General features: G+C 37.2%; 1 protein-coding gene across 1 annotated transcript in view; it reads right to left on the bottom strand.

Moving 5' to 3' along the window:
* Positions 1-212: 212 nt before the first annotated feature.
* Adgrl4 (adhesion G protein-coupled receptor L4) overlaps positions 213-13382 on the bottom strand; it is a 104775-nt gene continuing 91605 nt past the window's right edge. Inside the window, 3 exon segments of the mRNA NM_022294.1 lie at positions 213-2042; positions 2427-2595; positions 4187-4278. Coding sequence (NP_071630.1) covers positions 1980-2042; positions 2427-2595; positions 4187-4278 — 324 coding nt within the window. The 3' untranslated portion in view covers positions 213-1979.

The following is a 13382-nucleotide window of genomic DNA, read 5'->3' as shown; positions in this document are numbered from 1 at the left end:
ATTCATTCCCTGTAGTAGACATGTTTTCCACAAATTGTCACATGGAGAATATTCTAGAAATGGAGAAATTGGACAATCATGAAAATGTTTTTACCCTTGATGTGAACGGTAGTTTGATCTAAAGATGTTAGTGTATAAATATTTCCAGTCTCAGTTCCCAGTAGCCACATCAAAAAAAAATAAAGTAGAATAATAAGAGAACATATATTTAGTGGCTTTGATAATAGAATTTTATTGTCTTTACAGCTCTAGAAATGAGATGTCCAAAACAAGAGACCCAAACTAAAGTAACATCGTCAGCATGCTGACTTCCCCCAGCACAGTGAGAGCCTTCTCCAACTGAGTGGACCTCAGCTACTCTTCCTCCTGACAGGACCTCCTGCTCCTCACTATCCACCACGGCCACAGCTTGTGAAGAGGAGTGTATGAATATTTGAGAAGGGTTATTCTGTCTACTACATGTGATAGTTTCTTATCCATTGATTGAACGGATTAGGTTTTGATATCCTATTTCTACAGTCCCATCTTAGAATGACAATGATGCTCGTGGGCTACAGACTTGGCATGGGAGAAACCCTGAGATCTGTAGAGATGCAACGTGCTTCTTGGCAGGTGAGTGGTCTTTCCTGAGAGAACAACTCAGTCAGGCAGTAGCAGGGCTGCTTCATCCAGCTGACATTTCATTTTTTAGGAGGTGTCTTGTCAGGCTTCATTCAACAGCACAAGAATTAAAACCACAATGTTCAATGGATCGAATCATGTCTCCAGGAAGGTACAGAACAATGACTCACTTCTGAGAAAAATACTGCCTCTTCCTTTGAGTAAGAGAATTGGTAGAGCTGTACATTTAAGCAAATAGACTGATAGGTGATAGGAAACGGTCTAAAAATATCAGATCCACTGTGAAACCCCTGCAGTGCTCAGTGACTTTTTATTTGTTATAAATAATGCTTTAAGTATGTATTTTCTGATCAGAAAACCATTATAATTTACTTCATCAATAGTTTAAATTTATAATGCCCTTTTAAATACAGTCAATTAAAAGGGCTGGTTGCAACATGAATCACACTATTTGTAAGATTAAAAACAGTAAAGTATTCAAGTATACTGCTCTAATATGAAAAGATTATTTTCATAACAGTAAAATATTATAGACAAAATACTTCACATTCTATTTTTTCACTAAAGATATGAACAGTCTTATAGTTTGACAAATTTATGTTTTACCAAATATGTTGCTGAAGTCTTAATCTGTGAGGAATGAAAAAAATTGACATTCAAATATGATGTTATGTGAGAACACTCATCCATGTATCTGTAAATTTTAAGGTTTTTCTTTGGTTTAGAACAGTAAGGAAGAACATGGATGTAGTAAATTTAGGTCTGGGCCTTTTAAGTTCAGACCAATTCCCAAAGTGCTAGGATGCATTTCCTTTTTCGTTATTTTAGCCTGAAAATTTTTTCCTCTTCAATTTTGGAGAAAGCCAATTTTATTGGAATGACAATTCCTTGTCAGAGAAGGCTTCTCCATTGCTTCATATTCTGCCCCTCCAAGTTTCTTATACTCTCCTTTCTGCAAAGGAACTCATTACTATGGTGGTAGGGGACTCGTTTGAAAGGCAACATGAGTCACAAAGATATCAAGCCAGTCGCTTCCTTGAGGACATTCATCTATTTCTTGTGTTAGAAAGAAATCTTTCCTTGGGCACAGTGATATCACTCCAGAGAAACCAATTACTTTCCAAATATCTGCAGTACTATTTTTGACATATCTAACTATGTCATGTAGGAAAACACACCGGAGCTCTCTGGCCCATAATTTTATCTCACATTAACTACATCTTTTATACTGCGAACAGAAAAGCGAATTTGAAATTAATTACTAACAATGAAGGCAGGCTCATTTTTGTCACACAGGCTATCCGAAATCTTGGAATTTCCATTTCATTTCAGCTATAATTATTGTGTCTTCTCGTTGTTTATCTTAAACATTCAAAACAGCAGGGGACATTTTTGAACAATCTGTAATATTCTTCTTGAATCTTGATGACAGAGAAAAAAGAAATATTGTATTATTAAGACAGGCACATGACATTATTTTCAAGTCACAATAAATGACCATATTTGATTTACTGTAGTCTATTGCTGTTTGAATACAGAAATATACTCAAGGGAATACAAGCTATATAGCTTCCACTATATTATATCATGCTGGTCTAATAATAAGGATTTTTGCAAGGCTTATTTAGATAATCTATATGCTGGTATTTTAAAATGAAAGTCACTCTAATCATTGCTGTATATTTAAAATGGACTACATTTAGGCAATAAAAGGTGAAAGTCACAGTACAAGGCAACAGTTTTTCTCTCTGGTAATATGCTACACGAACATAAATTAGTTTTGACTAATAATTTAAAATACTTACCTTTCTAGATAAAACACATAGGAATAAGAAAATAAACATCCCTTGGAAAGCGTTGCTGACTGTGAAGAGGTAGGCTGTCACAACAGATGCATGCACTACGTGGAGAACCCCAAAGGTCCAGGTGGTACCCAGAAGGAAGAGGAGGGCCAGGGCTCCTCTGGCGCAAGACCTGGAGTGCATTGGAAGAGATCCAGTTAAGACTCATGCAAGCCCATGTAACTCCCAGTTGCCACACACAATCCACATGTTCCCCAGTTAAGGGTGAGAGGAGTATTTTTTTTTTTTTTGCTTCTTTTTTTCGGAGCTGGGGACCGAACCCAGGGCCTTGTGCTTCCTAGGCAAGCGCTCTACCGCTCCCCAGCCCCGTGAGAGAAGTATTTTAGGATCAGAAAAGTCAATGACTTAGATGCTCAGAGTTTTTATGTGGTTTGATGCAAAAGCCTTTATGGTAAACGCGTTCCTATTCAACCTGGATTGTGCTTTCCAATTTAAGGTCTCATTATTAAAATGTGTAACGTTTGATGGGAATACTTGATCTTCATGTATTTTAAGGTGATAACCTTAGTGTGCAGGCTTTGACTCCATGTCAACTGTGACGGCTGACCTTGGAGAGCATCCTGTTTGGACTTGCACCAGCTGGTGTTTGTCACCTCTGAAGTGGCTTCTGGTTATACTTTTACATCCAATAATGGTGAAATGTAGAATATAAATCTAGAATTTTGTTATTGTTGCTTTTGCAAGGTAGTAACCTTAAGAAATAAATTCATGTTAGAACACTAATATGATATTTAAAGGAACTATGCATACATATATTAAGGCATGCATAGTTTCAGACAACTATCAGTGACTTCGGGTAACAATATTAAATCGTTCTCAAGCGTGATATGGTCTTGAAAACGAAACAACTGACATTTTATTCCCAGTGGAGTCTTTACTGTAGGTGTGTTAGCACCTAAAATACGCAGTTTTAGATGTTATTGAAGTCAGGACATGACAGAAAACTCAGACTATTGAGGACTGAAAAAAGGTAATCACTAAAACACTTGGTAAATTGCAACTCTGAATTTTCCTCAGAAGAATCAGACCTGCGGGTCTGTTCCCAAGCAACACAAGCAACGTTTGTTTCACACACCCTACCTCAGCTGTTTCTTTACACAGTGTTTCCAAGGTCTTACTAGATCAGCCAGAGAGAGAGAGAGAGAGAGAGAGAGAGAGAGAGAGAGAGAGAGAGAGAGAGCTAGCTAAAGGAAAAATTATAGCAACATGCAAACTCTGAATTAGAAGAAAGATTTGCTAAGCTCTGAGAAACGTCTGACAGAAGACAGTCTATTAAGATCTATTTTTTGGCTTAGAACAATTATCTTTTTCTTTCAAATGGGAGTATATTTTAAAAGATGGGTGCACTTACTATTTAATCTGTAATGTTTACAAGTTTATTAAATGTATTAAATGCTTTTTTCTAATACATATTTTAAATATGGTGAAAAAGATAGTGCTTAATCAAACAGACAAGCAAACAAACCATCACGGATCTCAACTCATCACTTGTTTATGTGACTGATGGACTGGGAACATTGTTGGGTTGGTGAACAGTTGCCCGGTACATGGACACCATGTGATCTAGTATAATCTCAGAGCCATGAGAAAATGAAAAGAAAGAATAAAAAGGAAGGGAGGAAAAAAAGAAGGAAAGAAGGAAGTTAAAGGAAGGAGAAAAAATATCTTGCTAAAACATTTTCATCAACTTCAACAACACATACCTTATGTTCTCGTAGCAACTAACTTCTGGCTTCAGTCCAGCAGTGTGGCGGAACACTTTGTATATGATAACTCCAAAAGCCAAGAGATTAACCTGGGGAGATATCCCAATTTTAAAAACGAGGTAGTTTGCATAGTATGTTCTGATTTACCTAAGCACAATGAACGAGTAGTAAGGAGTTAACCTAAATCCCAAGGACTCACGTGACACAGATTTGTGTATGTGCACTCACATGTGCAGACAAGTAAATTGCATGATTTTGACAGTGTCAGGAACTTTGTCAGTGCACAATGGAAGCTGTTTGACTGTGACTTTGAGATGAGCAGAAAGTTCCGCAGATGTTACAGCCGCACGTGCAGACTGGCCGATACCATCCGTCGACACTCAGCACACATGTTAAGAGGAATATGGCTTGTGAAACTTACAAGTATATATATCTGGGAAGAATTTACAGTAAATTAGTAATCAGTGAAACACCACAGTCTTCACTATTAGAAAAGTCTTGAATGTCCTTCATTTATTTAATGTAGATCATCTAGTCATCTTGTCCTGATGTTATCCTGAGATTTATTTTCTTCATGTTTAACTTCAGAAGCTTTTGAAATTTATCAATCAGTAAAAAAATTGTTGGTCGAAAAATTTATTTTCATGCTAGACCTATTTTTTATTTGTATTTTCTAGTTGGTAAGTAGAACACTCAGTCTCTTATCGCTGACTGTTACAGGACTGGAAAGTGCATCTGCTTCTTCTTTCCCTGTGGTTAAAAAAAATCTGTTTTGTTTTATTTTATGTTTCCTGCATGTGTGGAGATGCGCCACATGCATGGAGTACCTGTGAAGGCCAGAAGAGGGCATAGGATCTCAGAACTGGAGTTGACAATGGTTTGTTAGTTAACCATGGGGGGGGGGGGATGAACCAGGATCTCCTGAAAGAGCGGCCAGGGTTCTTAACCACTGAGAGCAATCTCCCCTGTCCCACTTTCCTGTGCTTTTGCAATCTTGCAAGTCAGACATGCACTGTTCAAATGATAAATGCAATTTATCATAAAATAAATAAATGAATAACAAGATATTAAATATTATGTGTGTGGTTGGTGCATTAATATTTTATTGGATATCTATTAATCTAAATAAAAAATTCAAGATGCTTTTTTTAAATGATAGTACTAAATGCAACCTCATAATTTTAGGTAGTTCTATACTAATAATTTATGAGCTTGGAGTTCTCGCACACTCTACCACTGAGCTACGTCTCATATGTACTAAGAAGTTTTGTAGACTTTGTCAGAATTCAGTTGAATAGTTCCTATTAAAACAAGTATAAAGAAATAGGTCAGAGAATTTCATACTGCCACTTACACACTGAAAGTTCTTTGAGATGAAATCTTAAAGAAATAGGGTTCTAGTTATTTTCCTGCTTCCAACTGTTCATTGCTTCTAATTATATGATTAATTAATTCCAATTACAGTAATGCTTCCATTAAAAGACTTTAGCAATTGCAGAGGCAAGATAAAGTATGTTTAAATTGACTTAGTTGACAGTTTCACCCTATTTGGATGTTCAAATAATGAGCTAAAATGTCAATTTAATAATATTTAATAAATACCATTTAATAATTATAAAAGAATGTAACATTTTATACTTTTAAAAATATAGTTTTGAATAAATTCACAAACCACTATGGTTGATGTCAGAAATACACGCATATATATTTTCAAGTAAGAAAAATGTTTCAAAACTGATTGATATAAATGATGTGCACCACAGTTGCTTTGAAAAAACCTTCAAATCGTTTAATAACATTTTTAGAGTGAACTTTTGTTATCCACAAAGAGAGAACTATTAAGATGAGGTACATGATTAAGATTTTGTTCTAGATTCAATCATTTTCTCTACACTAATGGGTTATTCGAAGTATTGGCTAAAGTTTCTTTGACTCCTGTTCCTTATAAACTTGATTTTCAGAGTTCAGACACACACACACACACACACGCGCGCGCACACACACACACACACACACACACACACACACACACACACTGGGCATGTGCCTTTTCAAATAGTGTGAATCAGGAAGGAGAAAAACATACCTTTCCTTTAGGGAAATCCAGAAATGGAAAATATACTATTTTGGAAAAGGGGGGAAATGTTGAGAAAAAGAATAAAGAGGAGGAGGAGGAGGAGGAGGAGGAGGAAGAGGAGGAGGAGAAAGAAGAGGAGGAGGAGGAGAAGGAGGAAGAAGAGAGAGAGGGAGAAAGAGAGAGAGAGAGAAGAGAGAAAAACCGAAAACATATGGTGTCAGACACATGGGAGGTTAATTCTTATACCATAAACTCACGTCTCTTCAAATGTAAGGGCATAGGAAACACCTAGAAGTTAATCAAAAGTGTCATGAACACCTCAAGTATATTATTTTAACACACTGAAAGCACAGCTATCTTGGCATTAAATTTTGATCATTTTAGGGATTTTCTCAAGAGTCTGACCTGCCTACAGACACCAGTGAGATCTAGGTACATACACATTGGTGAATAAAACGGACAGGATCTTTGGCTGTCATAGATTCTATTAAGAGTGAAGAAAGTAAACAGATAACCCTAGGATGTTTATCCACCAGCAAACTGACTGTAAGTTACGGGGGGGACTGTGAGGAGAGGCAAGATGGTGTAGCTTAGTGTCAGGCATCATCCTTTCCTTGGCTTCTAGAACCCATCGATTACAATTCAGTAGAGAATTAAGGATAAGGAGGACAAAAAGTTGTCCTATGAAGGAAAGTCATCATGAGATACAGACGTCTGTGCTGGGAGCATACTACTGTGACCTGAGCTCCATGGGTGAAACAGAAAGGAACAATTTCTCTTCTCTTTTGCAAACTATTTTTTTTTGTTTTGTTTTGAGACAGTGTCACAATCTATAGACTATGACAGCTTTCAATTCATGACCTTAATGTCTTAGGTTCTCAAAAACTGCATAGTCACATTTCTGGCTTTGTAAACATTTGGCACCTATTTTTCATGCCTTTCCCAAGTAATATCTATTCCAGAAAGCTAAAATGATTGTTAAAATTAGTAATTCTACTCACCATTAGTAACGGTGCTTTAAAATTACTTGGATTTTTCTTCAGTTATTCGAATGTACTATTTCCACATCATGTTGGATCATATGGTACAGCAACATAAACCCAGAGGTAAAGCTCACATTTATGTCTTTATATTACTTGTATAAAATTTTGCCCACAAATTTATAAATGTCTTTAAACAGCCTTGTATAGATTCATGAACCATGCATAAGAAATCAACATCATCCAGAGACATCCAAGGCATATATGTTTCTATGTACTTAGGGACAGAAATGAAATTTAAATGCTCAAGTTTACATGGAATGGGAAAATATTTTAAAAGAATAGATTGTGAATCAGTGTGAAGAATCTGTGGTAAGGTAACAAAGGTTACCTTAAAACAAGTTTATATAGAATTAGAATTTTCTGATAATAAAGAAACCCTTTGTGCTTAACCACAGGTAAGGACCTTGAGATCAGATGATAAGTAGACAGTCGCATTTTGAATTAAATAGTTGGCACTACATTGCTAATGTTATAATTTTGTGGTGGTAAGTATATGGTTATGAAGGAACTGAGAGCTTGGGTAATTTTTAAATACGTTCATGCTAATCATAGAGAATAATTTCATTTTCTCATTAGCATTCACCTAAAGCTGAAGAACAGTTAAGCTATGGTGACACAAGCGTAAAACACAGGCTTTCATCATTGTGTCAGTTGCGATCCCTTTGTCATTTAGACCTAAATGTTAGTTTCACAAATGCACAAGGGCTGAGGACTTATAAATGAACATTCATTGTTGATTTTGCCTTAAACTTAGATTAGTTTTAGGCTGTTATTCCAGAATCCAGTATGCTGCTTTAGAAATGACCGTGCCACAAATCCTAGATGGCAAACATAGAGACACTGAGGTTTGTTGTTGTGTGTTGGAATACGGAGGAGAACAAAGAAAGCTGTGAGGGAACCCAATATCAGGGACAATTAACACTGAAGACCATGTTGGTTGAAATCTAACTTCTGTGGCCCCCACGTGTTTATCTATATGTTGATCTATTTTTAACGTCAGTGTTTCAATGCTTGGAATATGCACTCTGTTTAATAATCTATTTTGAAAACTCTTTGAGCAGTCTTTTTTATTCTTTAAACTTTAAAAGGAAATTTTAATGAATGAGCAGACAAGGCAGCCAGGGATAACCATGAAGCATTTAGACCTTCAGATACCTTCAACCAAAGGGCTCCACACCCACAGTTCAAAATGCAGCATCTCAATCAGTCGTTTTTCCTTTGTAAGTCTTTTTCTCAATAATGGATGAACCCATCTATATGCTGATGTCAGTTCTTACTGAAAGGAATGTGGAAATTTCCTTCAAGGCACTTTCAGACTCACGCTTTAACTTTTCATCATATCAAACAAAATCATGTTCATTTAAGACTGTGTCGTGATCGCAAACTTACATGTCCTTTCAAATAGTCTTGGTCCATTTAAATTGACTGACACCAGACAAACATGCTTCTGCTATGGACAAGTAGCAGATTTCTTTTCACGCAGTGAGTGTCCTGGCCTCTCACTCCTTTTCAAACCTCAGACCACCCTCCAGATAATGGAGGCATTCAATTTCAGAAGAGAGAATGTGTTCCATTATCTATGAACCAAATTAGCATCAACGGGTTGTAGCCTTGTCTTGTATTTGATTTTATGTTTACTGTTTTTCCAAGTTAGAATAATCTCTTAAAAAGCTTCTGATAAATTGTAAACCATATGTTCTTATCAGAAAAACTGGGAATGTGGTAAGCAAAATGCCCCCCACCCCCAAATTTCCATAGTGTATGCATGGGATCTATAAGTATGGTACATAAACACACACAAAATAATGTTTGAGGTAGATTCTTAGATGAAATGACTGAATAAGCCATGAGACCCTGTCTAATCCCATGATCCTTGAAGACAGATGAGGTCTAGCAGAAGAGAAGGCAGGAAAGATGAAACATAAGGAAAGAAATGGAGGCATAGATGCTGGCTCTAAAGACAAACTGACTTGTGTGAATCCTCTACAAGCAGAGGCTATTTGAAGGAGTCCTTCAAACAGACACAAGGATCTGGGGCAAAGTCTTGAAATCTCATGGAACTGAGTTTGGTCAACCCCATAGGAAGAAAAACAGTATCAACTAACCTGACCTCTCAGAGCTCCCAGGGACTAAATCACTAATCAAAGAGTATATGTGGGATGGTTCATGGTTCCAGATACATATGTAACAGAGGATTGCCTCATCTGGTATCAGTGGGATGGGAGGTGCTTGGTCTTGTGGAGGCTTGATGCCCTAGAAAATGGAGATGCTAGAGGGTGAGGCAGGAGTGGGTAGGTGGGGGAGTACCCTCTTAGAGGCAAAGGGGAGGGGGACGAGATTAAGGGGGATTGTGGAGGGGAGACTTGGAAGGGGGATAACATTTGAAATGTAAACCAATAAAATGATTAATTACAAAAAAGAGAATATGTATACTATGGAAACAGCTCTCCTCTGGAACAGCTGGGTACAGCTGATCCCTTAAATTCATGACAGAGAGATCCTGAGAACAGAGGCAGCTGATCAATGCTTTACACAGACTTCTGTGTGCCTGTGAGATATGTTTGCATTTTGATCATTTTTATAGCACAAAGACTAACAAGTGTGGAATATTATGCAAATGGCGTAGTCTTGCTCCACCCAAAAATCCAGCTCTTTTTTGAATAGGAATATTTGTCTTCACTATTACGTGTGTATATGTGTTGTGTGTATAATATATATATATATACATACATACACACATATATATTTAACATATATAATGAAAGATCTTAATTATTGATGATCATTGATTATGTTTAAGTAAAAATTGACAGTAATACAATGTATGATCATTTATTATTGATGTATTTAATGAATAGCCAATTATGTAAGGTTTTCCTTGTTTGGTATTGGTGGATTCTGCGCCTCTGTTTTCTTGAAATGATTAAGATTAATTATGCTAACAACTGACTTCCTTTGCACTGCCATTCATGCAACTTGCTCTTTCCATTTTCTCCCAGTTTTCTTTGTACTATATTTTCTCCCAGAATTGCCAGGCGTGCTCAGTGTAAATGATACTTACTAATTTAAATCTCAGAAACATATAGCATACTTTGTGTAAGTGTGATCTATACAGCATGGGACATACACAGCTCACTGTTAATTAACTTTCAGTTAGTTTGACATGGTTTGTTCTGTATGTTAACCTTGATTTTACAAGTTTTCATATTCACACCCTAATCCCTGCATCATTGAGGACAGGGTACCATAGAGGCCCTTTCTACAGAGCCCAGTTACTAAGAGTGTAAAAGGAGTTAAAGTATGCGGGATGAACTTTTGTGTTCTATTGTAGAAGCTGAACATGTGCAGGGGTGAAGACCATCCACATGCTCCAAAATTAGGAAGCAGTAAAAGGATATAAAGGATTGGGTGAAGGAATGAAAACACACAGCTTTTGGCAGTATGGGAATGTCTCATGGTACATAGGAATGTTGTGTAAGGAATTGGACTGATAAACTTCTGTGTCAGAAAGTCACAATTAGGGGCTGGATTTGTCACTCAGTTGGTAGAGTGTTTGCCTAACACCAATCCTAGGTTCCATAGCCAGTACCACAAAACCTGAATGGTATGTACACTTGTAATATCAACACATGGGGAAGGGTAGCAGGAAGATCAGACATTGATGCCGTCCTTGGCTGCATATTGAGGCTTGGGATACATATGATCTTGTGTCTAAATAAAGTAAAGGATAGAAACAAAATCTGCCAGTCTTAGGGATGAAAAAGACTAAAAGTTTAGTGAGAGCTCACGGAGTTTATGACATCACAGCATGTACCGCCTCTTTCTTAGCATGGTGGAGTCAACAGAGTGACCTTTCTCTCACACAGGCCTAAACAACACCATGTGTTCCGTCTGGTTAAACACTTGGCTCAGAATAGCTGCCATAGGGATATCTACAGAGTGAAAAGATATTCCCATGCTGAGACTCCAGTACTGGCCCAGGAGAGAGTAGACTACAGACAAAAAGAAGCACAGTGTGCAATTATATGATGAAGTCAACTGTTGAGTGTCAAACATATTGAAGCACCTGAATCAGCTTGAAAACATAATAGGAACATTCAAGAAAGTTCTTAACATCACAGGAGCAGATCCCTAACAGACTACTCTGGAACAGTTACACTAACCTTTTGAGATTTACATGTTAGCAGACATCAGTGTTTTCCCACCAGGCATTGCCTTCTGGGAAATGCAGTTGGATGAATGGTTGATGTGGGATAATGTACCATTTTACTAGTACCTATAAATGACTGTAACACTGAAGTTCAAGAATTGTGATAAAATTACCATTTAAGCACCAATATGCATTGGGTGAATGTTATTCATATATTGTATGATAAACACTGCCCAGGACTTCTTAATTATTCTTCTAATATAATCAGAGAATTCTAACATATATCGTTAATAAATTAGGACACCAGAGTTACAAAAAGATTAAATAATTTACCTGAGATAATAACTAGGAAGGATCAGAGGCAAAATTCATTCCTAGTAGGTTACAGAGTTTATGCTATCAAATATTTTATAAAACTATCAAACTGCAGATGAAAACAAGTGAAGGGAAGCAAAAGTGATATTAAGACTTAAAGACATTAATTATAGAGGCATTTATTACAGAACTGGCAAGAGCTACAGAGTTAGCTCATTAGTTTATGCTCATTCAAAGTGGTCAAAATCAATGACAGAGCCTTGCTCATGGAGCCTAGGATTCAACTTGCTGAAGGCAGGTGTCATCTCAGTTTTCAGAGGTCAAAGAATGTGACACTGGTCAGTAAGAAGGCTCCCACCCATCATAATCCAAATAGTTTTTGCTTGTTCCACTGGTTTCCTTCAAACTGGGTAGAGGAATTTTAATCTAGCAGCATGGGAATACTCTGGCAAGGGATCATATCCAAAGATCTGTATCTCCGTGTTCTGGCTGGGATACAGACATGTCCTTAGTACACACCTTTAAGGTAAAATTAGTCTGTAGAAGGAAGCAGTCATGTTTGAAATTAAATTAACATCTAGTTGAGGGGAAGTGACAGATTAGAGAAAGATTTGACGAAGTGAGTCAGAGACAGGGTAACCACGATTCTCATGAGAACAGACAGCAAGTGTAGTACAGTGTAGTTGAGTTCGTTCCTGAGTTCCTGTTGTTCAGTGCAGGTCAGCAGAGGCAGTTGAAGCCAGAGAGTAAGAAGGCGCCAGAAGATTAGAAGACATTGCCAGAGTTAGTTTGAGGCCAAGCAGAACAATTCAGTGAGAAGCTGAGAGGAGCCAGTCAGCTTGGAGAGGAGTTTGAATTGAGTTGAAGCAGCCAGTGAGACTTCAGAAAGAACTAGAAAGGGTGAGCTTATTCAACAGGAAGCCTCCAAAATGACATTCCATCATTTAAAAAGTCTGGGAAAAAAGTCTGTTCCTCATGAGACAGCAAGTTAACTTAATATATGGAAGAAACTCTAGAGGCAAATTCAAGGTGAATATAAGTTACTTTTATAAAAATGTGATGTGAAAAAATCTAAACATAGAATTTTTAACACTGCAGCTCATATTTTCTAGGGATGATTAAGCTTTTGCACTCATGATAGTGTCTCTGGTGCTCCTACCTTTTCTGGGTCACAGGAAGTCTCACATATCACATGGGAGCTGTTCCGCAGAGATCTGTTCCTGGTACTTTGAGGAACAGACCTCTACTCTTCTCTCTGTGGCAACATGTTGTAAGGTATGTATGTACCTGGTTGCCCAGGTCTCACTATCGGGGTTTAACATGTGCTCTCAATATCATAAGCAGATATAGTGTCAGTGTCTCCAAGGGCATTGTGATTATCCTTAGCACCAGTAACAAATATACATAGGAGAAGATATCACATGAACATTTTTCGTACCTCTAGAGTAAGCTATGGTACCAGGCAGGTTGCAGAAGTCCACCCAAGCCTACAAGTATGATCTCCACAAAGATCTAATCATATTTGATACAGTAAATTTAATCATTGCTAGAGAGTATCTGGGTTACATTAAGATGCATTGCCCAGTTGTATTTAAGATTGCACAATAC

This window comes from Rattus norvegicus, chromosome 2 (genome assembly GCF_021556685.1).
Source record: "Rattus norvegicus strain SHRSP/BbbUtx chromosome 2, alternate assembly SHRSP_T2T, whole genome shotgun sequence".
Classification (NCBI taxonomy): Eukaryota; Metazoa; Chordata; class Mammalia; order Rodentia; family Muridae; genus Rattus; species Rattus norvegicus.
This window is presented reverse-complemented; position numbering and strand designations above follow the sequence as displayed.